A 22,539-nucleotide genomic window follows, 5' to 3' on the forward strand; every position below is an offset into this window, starting at 1 on the left:
AGAGGAAACACTATAGTCGAGTGCCGCGACTATAAGATATCCGTTACTGTTTTACACAATTTTAAAATATTAATTTTGCTAGTAGAAATTCACAAGGCGCCACCTATTGTCAGAGAAAGTATGTTGAGTATGCTTATAGTATCGTCACTGCCCATGTGAGGCCTTATAACCTTATTTTCTTTATAAATAGGGAAATAATGTTCCGATTTGAAAAATCTTTGGTAAATCGATAGATATTAACAGAAATAAGTTATACAAGGTCAAACAAAGGCATTCAAAATCAAATTATAGACGTCGCAGTTTTCCGCGGTTTGTGGGCGTTAGAGTGGGCGTGGCCGGTTGCAACTTTGTGGCAAGTTGCAGAGGCATCTCTTAAATAGGTGTTCCTAAGCAAAATTTTGTAGCTCTTATAGTTTTCGAGCATTTTGCATTTTTGGGTTTTCGGGTTTTACTCTACGAGTAACGGGTATAAAAATAAGGTACTATATGATCAGAAAATAAACAATATAGATATATCAGTAGGAAATAAAGTATTATTAAGAAACGAAACTGGTCCGTATAAAGTAACGGAAATAGGAGATAGAAATAATATTATAATAGTTAATGACAAAAACAAAATGCAGATAGTTCATAAGGTTAGACTAAAACATTTTATTTCATAACCACATTTAGTATGGCCATACATAGATAATAATATAAATATATAAATATCTTTGATATATAAATATTTTTAATAAATTTAATTTTCTTGATTGTTATTAAGTAAAACCTCACACAAACCTAAAAAAGAAACTAAAAAAAAACAAATTTTTTAATTTTATAGATAATATGAACTAAAATAACTACATGAAATTACGTTATTTTTCAAAAGAAGGGAGATGAAACGTACTTATATATTGAATATCTACTGTACCAAGAGTTCTTTAAACAAACACACTGTAACACTTTCTTGCAGTGTTTACATAAACAAAGGCCGGGTCAAAAACATGGCCGAAACATGAGTCGATCGGCGCGTTCTCAGAAAGTGCAAGTGTCAGCATTCTGTTACACACGCAGGCCGCTCAAACGAACTCAAGTACATCCATATACCCTAGCGCTCCAGCTAAAAAGAGCATAATTAAATATATATAATACATATAAGATATACATAACCGTCCTCTGCCGTCCAACTATGGGCAGCGCAGCTACAAGACCTAGGCTTACTTAGAACCTAAGGTAAATGTAGGAATCAGAAACAACTGGACGTTAAATAAAGAATTACAAATAAAACCAAGTGTCCTCACTCTACACCAGCTTAATTCTATCAAGGGGTACACAACATAGTGTGTAAGAGGTTATTACGGGCTTAGAGCGACTGACTGAAGGGCATTACCTTATAACTAGAGCCGTTAAAATTAAGTAAATTTGCAGAGCACTATAATTTAAATTTGTTTAGGTCAGATTGCAGTTTTTTCTGATAGGACGCATCTTTATATCAAATGCAAAGTTTCACTTCATCTGCGTACATCAAAATAAAATAACTTTTTAAAGCGATTGGAAAATTATTTATGAATGATGTGAAAAATAGCGGACCTAAATGGTTTCCCTAAGGGACACCAGATGAAGCACAAGCCAGACCAGTCCAAGACATCTTTGAATAAAACACGTTGCGTTCTAGCAGTCAGATAACTTTCAACCCACTTAAGAAGATTAAATGGGAATCCAATTAAATCGATTTTATGTTCAAGAAGTGAGTGATTTGCAGATGCTTTAATGCTTTACCAAAGTCAGTGTAGATGACAACTGTCTGAAGACTTTTCCGGAAACCAGTGATGATGTAAGATGTTAGTTTTAATATGTCTGTTGTTGTAGACCGTCGTTCTATAAAACCATACTGATATGGAGATATAACAGATGTACACTAGTGTTGCAAATGGGGCACACTGATTTCTCAAATAGTTTTTGAATTGCTGATAATTTAGAGATACCTCTAATTACCAGCATCCGAAGTTTTCCCTTTCTTCTGTAAAGGAATGATAAAAGATTCCTTCCATATAGGGGAAACGTTGCCCTTTCAAACAAGAGGCTAAACCGTTTGATAAGAGAATTGCACATGAAAGATGCGCAGTACCTAAGCACACAGTCAGGAACGCCGTCTGAGCCTGGCGAAAAGGTTATGTTAAAGGAAATTGGCTCTATAGGAGTCAGTAAACTTGAAGCAGATTGACTATCTAACGATTTCATACCAACATGTTCAGAAAATTCAGACGCCGAATTTTTCGTACTCAGTGGAGTCATGGCCGACTAAACAGCTGCGCCGAGCTCCTCACGAAAACCATTTTTTGTCTACCGCAAAAAAGTTCTCATTTACTTTTGAGTTTACCTACACCTCAGCAGTAATGTAAGCCGGAATCGCCACGGGCCAAAACGTCGGATATGGAGGCATAAAGATTGGAACATTTGACATGACCTACATTATTGCACAGCCAACACAAAACGCTTGGACTGGTTTGTTGTGATTATTTTATTACACGATTTTCAATAGCAGACAATTTCACTATTAAATCAAACAAAGACCAGTGTGCGAGATCAGAAAAGGAGAAAGATCTAAGGGAATAGATTAGAAACAAGATAAGTTTTAGGTATGCACTCAAGAAAAAGAGAGACAGAACGGAGGGAATATAAAAACCAGATAAGAAACCGTTTAATAGCGAAAGACGAAAAATAAGAAAGAGATGTGAAATCAATTTAATTAATTTGAAGGTTTAAACAAAAACCAACGATACACAGTTTAAATCACTGCACGGAAGACAAACGGATAAAATTTATATTAAACCAAATGTAAGTAATATAGGTTAAAGTTAAAACTCACAAATATTCTAGCAAAGATAAAAAAGAGTAAAAACAAGAGGAAACGCTATAGTCGTGTGCCGCGACTATAAGATACCCGTAACTGTATTACACAATTGTAAAATATTAATTTTGCTAGTGGAAATTACCCAAGCGCCACCGATTGTCAGAGAAAGCATGTTGAGTAATTGCTAGCGCTGTCACAAACCATGTGAGACCTTATAACCTAAATTTCTTCATAAGTAGCGGAATAATGTTCCGATTTGAAAAATCTTTGGTAAATCGATAGATATAAACAGAAATAAGTTATACAACGTCAAACGAAGGCAATCATAATATTATTATAGACGCCACAGTGTTCCGCGGTTTGTAGGCGTTAGAGAAGGCGTGGCTGGATGAAAACTTTTTTAAATTTTTTGAGATTTCAGCGATTTTAGTTTATCGCGATTTGTGGGCGTTAGAGTGGGCGTGGCAGAATGCTGAAGTAAACTTGCGCTGTCCCGGGACCTCAAGAATCTTCATGCTTAATCTCAACTTTGTATCTGCTATAGTTCCTAAGATCTCAGCGTTCATACGGACGGACGGACAGACGGACATGGCTCAATCGACTTCGTTATTGATCCTGATCAAGAATATATATACTTTGTAGGCTCGGAAACGCTTCCTTCTATCTGTTACATACTTTTCAACGAATCTAGTATACCCTTTTACTCTACAAATACCGGGTATAAACACGTCCGTTCGCTTCGAAAGAATGAGTGAGAGTTTGAAGCAGATACATAATTAGGCTCTGATTTAGCAGCAAGAGTTATATGTCAATTAAGTTCAAAGTCGACTCAGAGCGATCGACCGCCAAAATGGTTAGGAGATCTTCAACGTCACATTCTCGAGGCACTATGTCCGTTGGGTTTACTTAGGTGGTGACGGGACGCCCAATTGCTTCCTCCGAATACCTTATTGGATCTCTGCTACTCGGTTCGAAATGAGAACCGACAACAAGGAATGATAATTGATCTCGGAGCCAGAGTCCGTGGGACAACTTATTTAACAGTACATTTAAGTAATGGCCCTACACGATTAAGAAGATCCGCGTAAACGTGATATAGTTTTTGACTTGAGAGGAGCTACCAATATTAGATGTCAGTAATGATACTTTTAAACCTGTTTCAGTTTGAGTGACAAATTAGATGCACGGTTTTTAACGTCGCATATAAGCGTTAGCGAAACCCTGATTTTTAATCGGGACTTGTGAATCTGTGTAACGCATCGATATACCTTAATTTGGGCAGTTGATGCTGAGTCGCCTTAAAGGCTTTCCAAGATGTTAGTAACTATAAATGTAGTGACTCAACCCAATCCAATTTTCAAAGCCATAGCTTCCGTAAAAGCATATTTGCCTTTCTGGCCAAAGACACAAAAGGCCCAATGGATCGAAAAGTCGAGAAGTCACTGCGGGTACATATCGTTTTGTCGCACGAGAGATCCAAAAAACGAAGATCCAAAAAAGAGTCCAAGAGTAAACCACTCCAAACACCACCACACTCAGATGCGTTGATCTCTGGGAAGTATGAAACCAACTTTGCGAATTCGTATCCTCCCTCTTACAAAACCTGAGAAACATCTAGAAGGTATTGCAGTTTCTCAACGCATTATGGGCCTGTCAACAAATAGTCAGGGTACTGCCAGAAGGGTGCTGGTGATGTTCCATATGTCACGGTATTCAACTTGAAGACATTTTCGGCAATTTGAAAAGTGTCGATATATTGTCGAAGGAAATCAATCATTATCGTACACCTGCTTCAGGCTGGCCAGGGCTTTGGGGTAATTAACCGCAGTGACTTGAAACGCCCTGACTGATCAATGATTGAATCAATATCGTGCAGAGTGTCATCTTTGTCGATAAATGTTTAAATTCGGAGGGCTTTTTGCTGAAGGTTGGAAGAGCAACGCTCGGCAAACGGCATTGGGAAGTGCGCTTCATCGGCGGAGCAGCATCATCGGCGCACGTACGCCTGACTTTGCTTATTAGCGAAATCAGTAATGATTTTGCCATTACAGCAGTTTCTTCCAGTTCCTCCCGGAACAAATTCTCTGCGTGTATTGCAGACATAAGCCTTTCTACAAAAAGTGAAAACAAACTTCCGAGCTCGGTGGGCGAAAGAGTGGGCGTGGCCGGATAATAGTACAACCTTAAGATATACGGACATGGCTTAAACGGAATCAGAATATATACCCGTAAGATACTCGTTACTGTTTTACACAGTTGTAAAATATTAATTTTGCTAGTGGAAATTCACAAGGCGCCACCTATTGTCAGAGAAAGCATGATGACTGTCACAATCAGTCACTGCCCATGTAAGGCCTTATAACCTAAAGTTCTTCATAAATAGCGAAATATTGTTCAAATTGTACAAGATCAAACGAAGACATACATTATAATATTATGGACGCCACATATCTAAAAAATTTCGATCTTGGTTGGTTCTAAACTAGGGCGTGGTCGGATAATGGTACTACCATAAGATGCGCTGGGATCTTAAGATTTTATTTACTTAACTTATTTACCAACTTACTAGTTTTAATAGTTCCTGAGATTTCGGTGTTTTTAGGGGCAAAATGCTGAAATAGACTTGCCCTTTTTAGGGACCTCAAGAATACGCTTGCTTCATCTCAACTTTGTATCTCTTATTTTTGAGATCTCAGCGGTCATACGGAAAGACAGACGCACGGACCGACAATCGGTCATACATATCTTAATCGACTTCGCTATTGATAGAGATCATGAAGATGTACATATATTTTATAGGGTCGAAAACGCTTCATTCTGCCTGTTACATACTTTTCAACGAGTACAATATACCTTTTTGTTTTACGATTAACGCGTATAAATATTGTCAAATACAATGTCATTAAAAAGTTTTTTTCTAACCAGTGGTAGCCTTAAGTACCTACTTATACTTATATGTATGTTGACGATTTAATAAAAATAGGAAATATTTGTTGTGTGAAGCATTATTGAATATATACAGCTGAGCAACAAAGTGAACTCATTTACGTTTATTTATGTACGTCTCTACAAGATATCTGCTTGGCTATGTTTGTGAGTGTAGATACATATATACATATGTATGCCCATACTTATACATATGTATGCCAAGATGACGCTAAGCAAAACCAATATTTCCTTGGCGATGTTATGTATTGTTTTGTGTGTGGTTAAATACTGAATTTATTTATATGTGGATATAGTTACAAATACGGAATACATTTATTTGGCTAATTACTGGAATGGAGTATCAATGCATGGTTGTTTATACAATAGTTAAAATAAGGTGCTTTGGTAAAAAAAACAAAAATCCGCTCATGGGTACAAGAAACGTAAGAAACACGTTTCCTCCTTTTATTCAAATAAGGGTTTTATGGGAACGGTATGTTTTAATTTATTTCAATAAATTACTTTTCTTAATAGTAATAAAAAGAACAACATTTTCCTGTATGCAAAATATGAAATAATTTTAAATAATATATTTAATACATTTATAGAGCTGTCGCTGCCTATTTACGTGCTTTAAACCTATCCCCAAACAATGCTGTTGTTCATGGAAATTTAGCATGTGTTTACTATGAACAAGGTCTTATTGATTTGGCTATCGACACATATAGGAAGGCGATTGAGCTGCAGCCAAATTTTCCCGATGCATATTGCAATCTTGCAAACGCTCTTAAAGAGAAAGGGCAGGTAAGTCATTATTTATAGTTTTGGATTGCATTAACCTAGTATTTTTAATAGGTGAAAGAAGCTGAGGATTGCTATAACACTGCCTTAAGACTGTGTTCAAATCATGCAGATTCACTTAATAATTTAGCTAACATAAAAAGAGAGCAAGGATATATTGAAGAAGCTACTAGACTCTATTTGAAAGCTTTGGAAGTGTTTCCAGATTTTGCTGCTGCCCATTCAAACCTAGCATCTGTTTTGCAGCAGCAAGGAAAACTAAAAGAAGCACTAATGCATTATAAGGAAGCTATCCGAATCCAGCCCACATTTGCGGATGCATATTCAAATATGGGAAATACTCTTAAAGAATTACAAGACGTGAGCGGTGCACTTCAATGCTACACCAGAGCAATTCAAATTAACCCAGCATTTGCTGATGCGCACAGTAATTTGGCAAGCATACACAAAGATTCCGGAAATATTCCCGAAGCAATTCAATCTTATCGAACCGCTCTGAAGCTAAAACCAGATTTTCCTGATGCATATTGTAATTTGGCTCACTGTTTGCAAATTGTCTGTGATTGGTCTGACTATGAAATCCGAATGAAAAAATTAGTTAGTATAGTTGCCGAGCAGCTTCAAAAAAACCGTTTACCCTCAGTGCATCCACATCACTCAATGCTTTATCCTTTGTCACATGACTATCGTAAATCAATTGCAGCGCGGCATGCTAATTTGTGCTTAGAAAAAGTCCATGTGCTACATAAAAATCCGTATAATTTTTTAAAGAAATTGCCAGCTTCTGGAAGGCTACGCATAGGTTATCTAAGCTCGGATTTTGGAAATCACCCAACGTCACATTTAATGCAATCTGTGCCAGGTCTCCATGATCGTTCAAAGGTAGAGATTTTTTGTTATGCTTTAAGTCCAGATGATGGTACAACATTTCGTTACAAAATTAGTCGAGAATCAGAAAACTTTGTGGATCTATCACAAATTCCGTGTAATGGAAAAGCAGCAGATAAAATATTTCATGACGGTATACACATTTTGGTTAATATGAATGGTTACACGAAGGGCGCGAGGAATGAAATATTTGCTCTTCGTCCTGCTCCAATACAAGTAATGTGGTTAGGCTATCCCGGTACTAGTGGGGCAAGTTTCATGGATTATATTATTACTGATTCTGTAACTAGTCCAATGGAATTGGCTTACCAATACAGCGAAAAATTGTGTTATATGCCTCATACATATTTTATTGGTGACCATAAGCAAATGTTTCCACATTTAAAGGAACGTATAGTAGTGTGTGACAAACAGCAATCTTCTGTTGTTGATAATGTAACGGTTATAAATGCCACAGATTTATCACCTCTTGTTGAAAATACAGATGTAAAGGAGATTAAGGAAGTTGTTCACGCACAAAACCCAGTCGAAATAACTCATAAAGTCGCAGAATTGCCGAACACAACACAAATAGTATCCATGATAGCGTCTGGTGAAGTTCAAACTTCTCTAAATGGTGTTGTTGTTCAAAACGGCTTGGCTACTACACAAACAAACAATAAAACCGCTACCGGTGAAGAAGTACCACAAAATATTGTTATAACCACTCGTCGTCAATATATGTTACCACATGACGCTATTGTATACTGTAATTTTAATCAGCTATACAAAATTGATCCACTGACACTTGAATCTTGGATAGAAATTTTAAAAAATGTGCCCAAGTCAGTTTTGTGGCTATTAAGATTTCCAGCAGTTGGTGAACAAAATATTAAAAAAACTGTCACTGATTTCGGTAAATATAATTTTTAATAAATATTAATTATTAGTTTAACATGGATAATTTTTAGGAATATCTCCTGATAGAGTAATATTTTCCAATGTAGCTGCTAAAGAAGAACACGTACGCCGAGGCCAATTAGCAGATATATGTCTTGACACTCCACTATGCAATGGTCACACTACATCTATGGACGTCTTATGGACGGGTACTCCTGTGGTAACTTTACCAGGAGAGACGTTAGCCTCAAGGTATATTAATTCTAACATATTCTAACGCTAATTTAAGCATATAATATTAATATACAATTGTTTGTGATATATTTTATATATTATATATTATATATTATATATTATATATTATATATTATATATTATATATTATATATTATATATTATATATTATATATTATATATTATATATTATATATTATATATTATATATTATATATTATATATTATATATTATATATTATATATTATATAATAATATATATTTTTGAATCAACACGGCAGCAGCATTCTCATTGTAATACTTATTCAGAGAAACTTTTCCTTGCCTCATGGATTCTAATTCCTGCTGGATTTCACGAACCGGCATTTTTCGGCATTCGTGAAGTCAAGACGCGCTACAATGGCGTCAAAATTTTAAACCGTGTTAGAGGAGGCTAACACCGCATATAGATTTCCCATTACTTTATTCCTTAAAATTGCTACCGCCTGGTAGTGTCTAGGACTGCCATTAAAAGGCTTAAATACGGTATACGAGGTGTGTTCAAAAAGTAAGGTGACTCTTCAAATTTCGATTTCAATTTTTCGATTATCGAAACCTTTTGAAGTTATACGAGGTGTGTTCAAAAGTGGTGACTTTTCAATTTCAAATTTTCAAATTTTTCGATTATCTTCAGTTTTGGGACAGAAAAGTCACATGGGGCCAAATCGTGAATATGGTGGCTGAGGCATTATTGTGGTGTTGTTTTTGGCCAAAATCCAAATCCTTTGATCCATATTTTTCGATAGCAAAAATCGCCGAGCTCGCAAAATAACTTGTAACTTTACGCCTCTACAACCAAACAAAGAGGATGTTCCATTGAAACTTGGTACAGATGTTAGGAAGAGTGTACCAATATAACAAACAAAAATCGATAATCAAAAATTTGAAATTCGCGAAATTTGAAGAGTCACCTTACTTTTTGAACACACCTCGTATGCAGCGTTACCCGTTTGTCTGCAAGACTCTTCCCACTTTATACTATTGTCGACACTTATGGCCTCATAGGTTATCCGTATTTATCAGAGAAAAATAACCTATTATACTCTCTAATTCTGTTTACTTCTGTGACCGAAAATGTGTGACCTGATGTTTTGGCAGTGTCCGCAAGAATCCAGTACATATTTGACTGATTGTTCCTAACCGCAGTTAAAACAGTTATTCCTTTCATCATTAAAGTTGTGTTTATGAGTGAGATTAGTGAGTACTGTTTTTATACCCGTTACTCGTAGAGTAAGAGGGTATACTAGATTCGTTGAAAAGTATGTAAAAGGTAGAAGGAAGCGTTTTCGCGTTGATCAGTATAAACAGCTAAGTCGATTAAGCCATGTCCGTCGTCCGTCCGTATGACAGCTGAGATCTCAGGAACTATAGGACATACAGAGTTGAGATTTAGCATGAAGATTCTTGAAGTCCCTACACATCGCAAATATATTTCAGCATCCTGCCACGCGCACTCTAACAAATCACGGAAAACTAAAATCGCTGAAATCTCAGGAACTATTAGAGCTAGAATGCTGAAATTAATTAAGTATAATCTTGAGATGCCAGCCAACTCATCTTATGGTGGTACCATTATCCGGCCACACCCACTCTTACGCCCACTAAGCTCGAAAGACGATTTTTGCATTTTTTAGATAAGTGGAGTCCATAAGATTATAGTGGATGGCTTCGTTTGACCATCCTTAACGTATTTTTGTCAATATCTATCGATTTATATTAAGAAATGTAGGTTATAAGGCCTCACATGGACATTGACGTTAGCATCGGTTAGTAAACATGCTGTTTTGACAAAAGGTGGCGACTTATCCATTTCCACCAGCAAAATTAATATTTTAAAATTGTGTAAAACTATAACGGGTATCTGATAGTCGCGGCAATCCGCGTTTCTTGCTTTGTTTGACCTTCTACAACATTTTTTTGTCAATGCTTATCGATTTAGCAACAATTTTTCAAATCGGAACATTATATTTCGACTTAGGTAAGGTTATATTAGTCACTATCAATTACTCAACATGGTTTTTCTGACAAAAGATGGCGCTTTGTGAATTTTTGTTAGCAAAATTAATAATTGAAAGTCTATAAAACAGAAACGGGTATCTTATAGTCACGGCTCTGGACTATAGTGTTTCTTTTTGGTTTTGTTTTGGCTTGTGTTTTCGGTTCGATAGTGTGATATTTTGGTTACTTTGGGGTCACGAAGAAAATTCAATATGATTTTATATTGATAAAAAATGCAAAGACTTTGAGATGAAAGCGAAAGGAACGGCAATGCGTACGAAAGGCAGTTCGATTTAAAACGAACTTTTATATCATTTAAATTATCTTACATACTATGTAATAGATGGGAGGGAATGCGCTGGGTACCAAAGCTTTTCCAATCAGAACAATATTTTTTTAATAAATGTAGGTTATAAAGCCTCACATGGGCAATGACATATCCGTCAGTTATTAAATATGCCTTTTTGACAAAAGGTGGCGCTTCGGAAATTTTCACACGCAACACGAATATTTTAAAATTGTATTATAGTCTCCAAACTCGACTAAAGCGCTATATTTTGTTACCCGTTAAAACTTTAAAAAAACTTTTTTCATTTTACAAAATTTGAAACTTATAGCTTGAAGATAGACTTTTAATTGGTGCTAAAATGGATTCTAGGGAAATCAAGCTGTGTCAATTTTGGAGAGACACGCAGTCGTCGCGTTGGCCAAACACTGCAGGATTGCATATATTGCAGCGATCACTCCTGCGACAGTCTTTGGAAATGCTCGTGAGTAAGGCAATTCGCGCAGTACTTATTTAACATCACTGCCCGGAGTCGCATCTCTGCTCTCGGCTTTTGGAACCCCTGACAGCTTTTTAGCGGAAGGATTCCGTGGCAGACTCGGCATCGAATACCTCCGAAACGTTTGCCGTCGAGGTCATCGCTCTGTAGGTACGAGGGGCCATTTAGGTTGTTCTTGATGACACACGAAAGGAATATTTTGACTGATCTCATGAACAATAATTGGATAAAATTTAAGGATTAAGCTTCTCCTGCTGCTGGGTTATAGAAGCTTTTCAGGGGCGAGGGTGGTCTTGGGGGGCTTATTGTTCAGGAACAAACAGTGGAGCATGCGAAGACACTAGTGGTACTGCTGGAATGTGTCTTGATGAAGCTGGCACTGGCATGAATACTGCAATTGAGCTCCTCCTTGATCTACTGGTGAAGCCCTCACTTAAGAACCAATCGATTGATTTCACGTCTATCTGGATGTCGATCTGGATCAGAAAATTAGGAAGATCCTGTAGAATATATTGCTGAATCGAGAAGGAGGGAAGATTTCCAGTTAGCTGTGGGAGCACATAAGCTGTCGTATGCTCCTGCATTCTAAAGTCAGTTTGGACGTAAGGTTTGAAAGTAGTGACTAAATGAAAAATATCGCTCATGGCGGCGCCATGAACAGCCCTCGCGCCTGATGCAAAATAACTTTGGACCCCAGATGGGTCCGGGGGTCAGGCAGCGCAAAGCATGTTGGGGACAACTGCTTTTGAAATTTGTACATCCCTTTAAATTATACGCTATATGAGACTCATAGTACAGCTGTGTGTAATGCTGCAGTCTCAAAGTTGGTGCTCTCGCGCACTTCAATTCTCTTTCAAAGCGAAAGGTTGTGTTTTTGGCTTTTGCGTGTTCTCGAGCGATTTAATCTTTGCATTTATTCCCGAATCACCTCGTTTTTGCTACTTTTTGCAAACGTTTACCTACTTCAAAAATCTGTTGTAATAAAAACGTAGGGTCGTATTGTCTGGCGACAAGTAATGATTTCAGTGACAAAACGTCGTGTTCCGTTTGACTATATTTTATTAAATGTCTTGATATGAACATATTCTTAAAGCTAAGAGCTCGCGCTGCGCTGCCTACAAAAACATCAGCAGAGCGGCAGCAGCGGCTATGTATATAAGAATATGTTATGCTCACACATAAGGAGAGAGCGCGAGAGAGATCCATATGCACATGTTATATATATGCGTTGTCAAGCTATGAGAAAGTGCTGACACTTGCACTTCCCACGTAACGAGCTCTGTGGCGCGTTTGGACCGATCATATTTCTGTAGGCCAATTTGTGTTTACGCAAAACACAGTAGCACAATGTTGGCATTGGTACAGTGTGTATTCGATACGATAATATGTGTATACTGCATCTCCCCTTTTTTTTTTTTTTTTGTCTTATTTGCCGTATGAATTCTAAGCATGGCCATACGTATTTATCTTAGAAATGGGATTTATGAACTATTATATAAAATTTTTGTAGAAATTGTTGAAAAAATTAAAACTAACGAAACTTTATCTACTGTTTATTTTTATTATTTTATTTTTGTATTTATATTTTTTTTCTGCTTATTTTCTTTGTTTTATTTACGGTCTGGTGATAATATGTTATAGCTGTGTGTGTGTTTTTTTTTCGTTGTTTTTGCTTAGACTCTTTTCCACTGTTCGTAATGAAAGTCTTCATTGGATGCACTTATAATACAATCTTCAAAAACAGCTTTTGAGGCAGTTTTTGTATATTTATTTGCAATTGGTTACTAAATATTTTGCTAGATCACATATGACTGCATATTCGTTACCATTCTCAGATATTGGTAGTGGACCAATAGTGTCTACTATCACTCTGTCGAAATCACTAATAGGAATGTCAGTTTTCTTTAAAGGAATATTGTATTGAATCTTTTATATTCAATATTCTATTGAAATGGTTTCATAGATCTTTTTGCTCGGTGCCAATTTGTGTTTGCTGATTAGTATACCGGCCTGCTTTTCAAGCCTTGGGAAAAACTGACCTAAGTCCAGAATTCCATTAGTATATAAATGGCTAACATCATATCTTGCAGTAAGAAAATACATGCAAGGTCACTACGTTTACGTATTTCGTCATTGTTTATGACTTCTTATACGTTGGGCTTAGAAGTTTTAGTCAGATTATGCCTAAGCAAATCTACTTTATATTTTTCTTTTCCTGCGCAGGAATTTTCTGTTTACTAATATCTGGTAGTGACTTCAGATTTTTATTATTCGATTCAATAATTTCCAGTTTGGTTTTTGCATAATAATTGTGTTGAAAGTTTAAAAGAATCGTTAATATTTCAATGTAATTTTTGAAAGAACAATTCGATAGATCAAAGTAATTTTTTTTTGCAAAAGAAAAATTGAATTAAACCGTCAATAGATCAAGGTAGACTTATTTTTGGAAAAAAATAATTATGAGACAATTTTTATTTTTAACAAAAACAACGAAAAAGAAACACAGCCATTAAAAAAATTTTTATTTATTTTTGATTCCTTATTATACTGACTGAACTGAAAACTCATATTAGATTTATATTTAGTTAGCTATTCAGCTAGTCACTTGAGGAATAGGCATATTGTTTACAGTTATTATTATAAGCAAAATATACATGGAGGTAAAAAGAGGAGAGTTTATGACATTATTTACGACATTAGCCGTATGTCTTTTACTTCTTCCTCTTTTGAGCTCCACTGACCCATTTTTACTTTTTTGATTTTGATAAAAAATTTTATGAATGTAGATGGGATAAGATATTTAGAGAACCTATAAATGATGTGGTTAATAAGTGCACAACTTTTAGTTTACATATCATCAAATTTCAAGTTACAATAGCTTTACTTATATTAAGCTTACACCAAAAGTTGTGTGTTAGTAGATGAGTTTATGTGAAAAAAATAGGTTGTTAATGAACTTAATTATCGCACCCCGCGTAAACGCGTTGCAAGTGCTAAAAAAAAATGAAGCGGTGAACTAATTACTTAGTCCGCTTCTTCTTCTCCCGATGTAGAAGGAATTCGGGAATGGTCAAAGGTGGTGCAGGTATACCATCCATACCTTTCCAACGGTGGTACAGCCAGCGGATATTGCTTGCCGTACTATTACTGTTTTTTCGAATCCCAGAACGTTGGCATAGTGGGCGGCCCTGCCTACCATGCGTTGTAAATGGTTCTTCATGCTTTTTGTTGCTTTCTCTAGCTTTGCAGGCCTTCGAATATGTAATAATTTTTTTTTTTTTTGCACTTTAACTTTTTCTTTATGTTTGTTTCAAAAATATTTTTGTACTTTTACGGGTCCTGTCACGGTCGCCATGTAATAAAAACGTAGGGTCATATTGTCTGGCGACCATGACAGTCCTAACGTGGTCGTGGCGACCGTGACAGGACCCGTGAAAGTAATGATTATCTGGTTGCATAAAACATTTATTGCAAGCAAATTTCAAAAATTGTGGTCTGTATTCTAATATATTTTTACTTTACTTCTTGCAATTAGTAACGGAACTTTCACCGCTTACCTCTCCAGCACAACATCTGTAGATCTCTTTTCTGTATCTCCCACCGGCTTGTAGCTCTCGAAAACACACTCTCTCTCCCTCTCTCCCCGTAGCTTACACTGCTTACTGTTCTTACTCTCTTATTACTCTCTTAACTCTCTGCTCTTTACTCTCTTATAACGCCTCGTAGCTCTCGCTAACACTCTTTCGCTCACTGTCTTGCCCCTAACTGTTTTTTTTCAAACTCCGTTACTTCTTCTCTATAATATTTTTCTGGCACAGTGGTTTACATATTAATAATTATTTGCCAAAATGTCCGATATTATCTGTTGCATTAAAAAATGCAATAAAATTTTGTCTGTTGTCAGCCACTGTGGGCTGTGTGACAACATTGCGCACTTCAAGTGTGCAGGGTTTAAGTCAGCCACCATTCCGGATGCTTTGGGTCGTTCCAACTCTGGCTTACACCACTGTTGTGACAGATGTCGTGAAATAAGATCGTTTATGGGGCAGACTAAAAATGGGTTCGGTCAGGTATTGGTTGCTTCTCGCAAAGCTAACACTCAGTTCAACAATTTATCTAAGCGCAAAAAAACTCTCGCTCACTCTCTTGCCCCTAACTGTATTTTTCAAACTCCGTTACTTCTTCCCTTTAATATTTTTCTGGCACAGTGGCTTACATATTATTAATTATTTGCCAAAATGTCCGATATTATCTGTTGCGTTAAAAAATGCAATAAAATTATGTCGGTTTAGCAAGTAAGCGTCCACTGTTGGCTGTGTGACAACATTGCGCACTCCAAGTGTGCAGTGCTTAAGTCAGCCACCATTCCGGATGCCTTGGGTCGTTCCGACTCTGACTTACACTACTGTTGTGACAGATGTCGTGAGGCCCAGGAGGAAATTAGATCGTTTATGCGGCAGACTAAAAATGGGTTCGGTCAGGTCTTGGTTGCTTTTCGCAAAGCTAACGACCTGTTTTCTGAGCTGTCTGTTCAACAGTCTCCTTCATTGTTACCGCTGCTGTCCACCACTCCAATCGTGACGACACCGGTAACAGCCCATATTTCGGATCTCGAAAATTTTGCTAAGGTGCGTAGGCATTTGTCCGATGAGCAGTCCGAGGTAGTCGCATTGGACCCTCCTGTGCCAAATGTTCTACAAGCTCAAAAGAATTTACCCTACACTCACCACTGGTAGCGTGGGTAAACCACCCGCCCCGCCAAAGCCATTGATTGGTATTCCTCTAGAGAAACACATTTTTGTTTCCCGGCTTTCCCCTGATAAGTCCGAATCGGACATCTTAGCTTACATTCGAGCTAAACTTAAAGTCGATATTAGGGTGGAAAATATCACTAAGTATAAATATTCCTACGCTAGGAACGTGGCATCTTTCAAGAACATATTTTCGTTCAAGAACATCAGCTTTAAAATAAAACGAAGAAAAAAACGTCGCCTTTAGGAGTAAAGCTTCCACAAGTAAACGCTCCTGAAAACCTAAAAAACTAACATCATCCATTATTATTTCGTACCAGAACACACGAGGCTTACGCTCTAAGCTTTCTAATTTGTCCTCGTTTGCATCCCACGTCATTGTGCTTACCGACACCTGGCTCCAGAAATTTTAATTTTGAAGTTTTCCACAGTAGATGCACAATATATAGGCTTGACCGATCCCTCGGAAATGGTGGTGGTGTCATAATTTCAGTGGACTCTAATCTAATTTGTCCTCGGTAAGCTTCTCGTTTGCATCCCAGGTCATTGTGCTTACCGAAACCTGGCTCCAGAAATTTTAATTTTGAAGTTTTCCACAGTAGATACACAATATATAGGCTTGACCGATCACTCGAAAATGGTGGTGGTGTCATAATTTCTGTGGACTCTAATCTCGTTTCCGAGGTGATAAATCTTCAAACTGGAGACTTAGAATTTATCATAGTAAAAATTTCATTCTTCATAGGTTAAATTTGTATATCACTTGGTCTTATATTCCGCCTAAGTCCGATTCCTTGACATATGAGCGGCACCTAGCAGCCATTCAGTCTGTCTTCTCAATGTTATCGGACAGGGATCAGCTGGTTGTGTTGGGTGATTTCACCTTTCCCCAGGTGGCTTGTTCCATGAATGATAACACCTTAGCTTTAACACCTACGTCGCATCACGACTTTACTGCTGACATGTTAGACACGTCACTGGCTCAAATCAATCATATTGGAAATTTTTTAGGTCGTTTGCTCGATCTGTGCTTCTTCTCTGATACGGACGCCGTATCCATATACAGAGCTCCACCTCTCACACACCCTGAAGATCCTTATCATCCAACATTAGATCTTTCGATCGATATGGGGCTATGTATTAAGCCTAAGAACAATTACGCTGATAAGAAAATTCGATGTTTTCGTAAAGCCGACTTAAAAAAAAATAATAACTTTATTTCAGAATTTGACTGATCCGATTTTTACGCATGTACCGATATGTCGACTGCTCTAGATATTTTATTGTACATTAAACCTAATTTTTGATCGCTTTGTTCCGTTGCGGTATCCGGCTATGGCGGATAAACCTTCTTGGTACACAAGGCACGTTTCTTATCTAAAAAATATTATGTTAAGATTCTTTAAAAAATACTTAAGAACTAAGCTCTGGATCCGAAACAGTTCTATAGTTTTGTTAACACTAAGCGTAAATCTAAAACCTTTCCGTCTTTGCCATCGCTTGGAAAGTCATAGTCAATGATACCAGTTGGCAACTTTGCTGTTGCGGAGAATAGTTTTTTAATTGAGAGTCCGCTTGGTAAGGTTTAAATTTCGCAGATCAATATAGCTTCTGCCTTTTGCTAGTATATAGTCGATTAAGGTTTGCTTTGATTTAATCCCAGATGTGTGTGTGTTCTGACCCACAAAGGGTCAATGCTTCGTGTACCTTTCCTTTTACTCTATTCCCAATAGCCCTGAGGATCATTTTCCCGTACGGCGTCGTATCTACGGACCGAATGAGTATTAGTACTTCCTCGACACTGGTAATAAAAGTTTCCAGGTTGTCAGAAGGACCCTCGTAAGTTGGCAAATGTTATACAAACGCCAATATATCTTTCGGACTTAAATTTGTTTTGACGATAGTCAACGAATTTCTAACATTGGGGCTGATGGAGCCCGATTCGTTACCAGAGTTTGAATGATTCATGTTGGGGTTAGAAGGTTATTTTATTTGATCTTACTTCGCTTCTTCTAGTTCCCTTAGGTCGGACAAAGTAATCTTACTTCTCAAACCCATTCTTCTACTAGCCGCCTAGAATGCGGAGAACGCGACCCTGTTGGCCACGAACGTCGTCCACCGAGTGATGTCTCCGAGTCAAAGTGTAGTCTGAGTGTAAAAGAATCGTGGCATCCGTCTAATAGAAAGACTCAATGGGTAGGACACTTAGCGACTTAGTCTAACTAAGCCATTTCACCAACTTGACGACCAAAACTGCATCACTCAGCTCCGTTCTAGGTATAGTCAAGGGCCTTGTAGGAGTAACCTTTGACTTCGAGTCCAGCAGTGAGCTATAGCACGCTCCTTCCACGCACTCGAGCCTTAGGTAGACCGTAGCCGCAATAGATGTTGATGAACCGCCACAGAAGGCGTGAAGCTGAGCTGACACTACGCATTCAGAAGAATAATTTATCCATCGGTCTATGCTTATATCGCCGATCCTCAGGAACCCGTCCCGAAACGCTGGCCACCGTTCGACCAGGGCGTCAGGAACCTCGTCGTCCCACTCCAGCGCCGACTGAGTGTCATCCGCATGCACTGTCTTCGCTATGGTAACCTCCTTTAAGATCAGCTGTCCCACGATGAAGACTGGTGCGATGAGACCCAGTGGATCGAGCAGCTTAGCTATGCTCGATAAAATCATTCGTTTGGTGAACCTAGCTGGAATTTCAAAATTAACCTGAAATTTGAAACAGTTCTTATTGTCCCAGCTTAAAGTAGTCCGGCTGCACTGATGCTCTGAAGGAATCGAGAGCAAAAGACTGGACTCGTTGCTAGTCCATTTACGCAACTGCATACCAGATTTTATTGTACCCGATACTTGTGTCCGCTTATCCCTTGCCTCCTCCAACGTATGACCTCCAAAAAGAATGTCATCCACATATATTTCGCTCATCAACACCTCTTCCGCCTTGGGAAATGAACGACGCTCGTCCGTCGCAACTGCTGAATCACCCTGATGGCCATGAAGGGTGCAGAAGCCGTCCCAAAGGTTAGCGTTGACAAGGGGAAAACATTAATGGACCCATCCGCCGCCCGCCATAAATTCAGCTGGTATTGGGCGACTTCCGGATGAACATCTATACAGCGATATTTTTTCTGGATATTCGCTGCAAAAACGAAACCATATTTCTGCCAGTCCACAGCACGTCGTTTAAGGATCTTCCGTTGCTAGTCCTTGCGGTTACTCCTTAAAGACCGAATTGTGCGGGAGAACGACTCTTCGCAGAAGTACGCGACATTGTACTGCTTTCACTGCCCACCGCCGGCGCTATTTGCTTGAGGGCAAAGTACTTCTCGATCTCCTCGACATATTTGCTCTACCGCTCCATCGTTTCAACTGCAAGAATATATTCAGTGCCATCTGGTGCGATCTTCCCAGAACCATAGTTGGATCAATGTAAGTTTTGAAGGGCAACCGTATCACGTAACGGCCATCCGATCGACGCATATGGGTCTTCTGAAAAAAGGACTCGCACCAGAGGTCCCCCTCCGATGTCAAGGAACGGTCCGGAACGGTCTCAACCTCGCAGAAACGCTTGAGCAATGCCTCAGTGTCCAAGAGCACTCGATGACAGCGTACCTGGGTCGCTTCCCTTACTCCGTCCGCCAGGCCAGATAGGATTCATCAAAAGTGAGTGTTTTGAGCTATAGGCTCGCCGGACAGCCCGATCCTGGTGTCCGGCAAAATGCTTTGCGCCAACAGTTCCACAGGTGAGTTTGAATCCGCCAGCGGTAGCCTCCGTATATGGCCCCAACGCATGAAGCTGCGACCCGGAAGACAGGAAGTAACCGAACTGAGGACATACGCGGAATCAACGTCTATTGAAAAGTCAGGGTTAACATTACTATGGATTTCAAAATCCACAGGATACTTGCACCGACGACCGCCCCCAAGACCCATCCCAAAAATAGATATTCGGGTGCTAGGTCGCTTCAGATGCAAGGACTGTACCACGTGCTCCGAGACGATGGTTGCCTCCGATCCTTGGTCGACCAGGGCGCTTATGACAGCGTGCAGTCCGTTGACCGGGTTTCGCACGGTGATACGATCAGAGGCGAGAAGGACATTTCTCCGCCGCTCGGCGACTGGCTATGAGCCAAAACACGGAAATGCAACAATGTGTAATGACGCTGCCCACAAACTTGAACGCCTTTATTACTCGTGCAGCGCGAAAGGGTATGTGCCTTACTTAGACAATTGATGCATTGATAGCCCTGCTTACTATGTCCTTCCTCTGGTAGCAGTCTAAGGCGAAAAACGTTGAGCAGGATATGGTCGCCGCCGCAGTGGTAACAGGCGCCGCTAGGGCGCCTAGTGTGCGTGCTTAACATCGACCGTATTAACTCTATGTTGTCCTTCTGTAGCCTAGGCAATGCGTAGATGGCATTCATGTGGTGGGCAAAAACGAGGCGAGGATTGTCGTACCTCTTGATCATCAATCCCTAAGCCACCGAATAGTTCCCTTCCGTGTGCTGCATCTGACGGATGTCATTATCGCGGTCCCTCGGCAGCGACTCCTTGAGAAAGTGCAACTTCTGCACACTACTCAGATTGGCGTTGTCGTGGATTAGGCTCGTGAAGGCATCATAATAGCCTGGCCAATCGACACACGCGCCGGAGAACTTCGGAACCGACATCTGGGGCATGTTCAGCCGCACTTCCGCATCGGCGTCCCCAGTCACTGGCGGTGGAGGCGCACAAGCCTCTGGTCCAAGTTTGTCCAACTCCTCCGCGAAAGCGCAATAGGCATCCAATAGGCTCCTCGAACTCCGACTGGAAATCCTCCGCTGCATAGGCCGACACAGAAAATCCTTCCAGATTCACGATAACGGAATCCGTCTCCCTAAATGCGCTTCGTAACTGCTCAACTTGTTCCAGCCGTTTCTTCAGGTACATCCTCGTTTTCCTCGATTGCGAATCCTTTTTAAAATTTTGCAACAGGGATTTCACAGACTGAAATCGATTCGCCTGCAAGTTAGCCAGCTGCTCCAAAGTAGGAGTATCCGAATCCGCTTTCATGTTGACCAATGTTGTGAAACCGAACTTCGCGCGCAACTCACCACCCCAAATAATAGTTTAATAGAAAAAACTCAGTAAATTTTAAATCGCACAAAACTTGTCTACTTACTCAGTTTTGTATACCAGAATCCACCCCAAGACGAAGCGAAGATCAACGACCGTCTCCAAAGTTCAAAAAACTGTCGTCTTGCGCCTATGTATCGGAGTTCTCCTCTTCCGTGATTCGCAGAGCCGCCGGCCTGTAGTCTAGGTGCAGCTGTGATTCCGTTATGCCCAAAAGAAGCGAAGAAAACGTCCAGAAAGGTCCAGAAACTTCCGTAGCTGCGTCTATGTATCGCCGTTCTCTTTCTTCTTCACTTTTCGCGGTATGCAGAGCCGACTTGCAAACTTAGCGCAGTTGCGATCTAACGGCGCTTATTTACACAGAATTAAGAATTTTCGACTATGTTTGCGCTTGCAGGGTCCGCTCATGGGCCACCATGTATAATTGTGTCCCCTTGCATTTAATTAGCAAAGAAAGTAAGAGAGGTCCCAGGCAATGCAAAACACAAAAGAAAAATTCACAAAAATTGACGTTTATTAATATGTATATAACATATGCAAATAGCGTCCCGCGTTAGATGCAACTTGCGCTAACTCTCGCTTGCCGTAGACGACTGACTTTTTCCCTCTTCCCGCTTTCGTTCTCCCACGCATCATCCCAAAACGCGAGAGCGATCAGCTGTTGCTCTCCGCTCCCCGCACCCAGCTTCCAGCACACTGGGACAAGCAGCAAACTTAACAACACCCAATTGGAAACCAATTTTCCTTAGTAATAAACATACACATATATTAATAATACAAGAATAATATTAATATAATAATAATAATAATAATATAATATTTATAATACAAAAACAACACAATACACAATGGGACACATATAGAAAAACGGTTAATTACACACTGCGGCGGTTTGCCGACGGCATATACTCGAGTGCAACAATTGCCAACGATGCTACGATTCAATCAGTGTTAATACAAAATGAACACACTGTCAATACAAAAAGGAAGCTGCCTAAGGCACGTCTGCGAGTGTATTAATGACATTTTATATAAACAACCTGAGATAACGGCTGCGGCAATCAAGTAGCGAGCGGCAAACGAAATAACAATGAAACTAATAAAATGGTGTGTGGCAGTCTGCTAGAAACGCAAGAAAAGCAAAAGTACACAAAAATTCTTTAACAGGCTTGAGAAAAAAATTGTTTTTTTCAATACACATATTACATGCAGAGTTACCAAAAAAATAAGCACGAAAAAAAAATAAGTCATAATAAAAAAATTTTAAGGTTGAT

The 22,539-nt window shown here is 39.1% G+C and overlaps 1 protein-coding gene across 3 annotated transcripts in view; it reads left to right on the forward strand.

The window, feature by feature from the left end:
- Positions 1-22,539, forward strand: part of LOC108103095 (UDP-N-acetylglucosamine--peptide N-acetylglucosaminyltransferase 110 kDa subunit) — a 106,006-nt gene that overhangs the window by 59,051 nt on the left and 24,416 nt on the right. For 2 of the 3 annotated variants that reach the window (XM_041818388.1, XM_041818389.1), the window contains 3 exons: positions 6,373-6,568; positions 6,620-8,348; positions 8,404-8,584. In XM_041818388.1, coding sequence (XP_041674322.1) covers positions 6,373-6,568; positions 6,620-8,348; positions 8,404-8,584 — 2,106 coding nt within the window. Of the gene's footprint in view, positions 1-6,015; positions 6,258-6,372; positions 6,569-6,619; positions 8,349-8,403; positions 8,585-22,539 lie in introns of those variants that run through there. The other variant, XM_041818390.1, reaches the window with a different exon arrangement.

The sequence above is a fragment of the Drosophila eugracilis genome, unplaced genomic scaffold (genome assembly GCF_018153835.1).
Source record: "Drosophila eugracilis isolate 14026-0451.02 unplaced genomic scaffold, ASM1815383v1 contig_2156, whole genome shotgun sequence".
NCBI classification, from domain to species: domain Eukaryota; kingdom Metazoa; phylum Arthropoda; class Insecta; order Diptera; family Drosophilidae; genus Drosophila; species Drosophila eugracilis.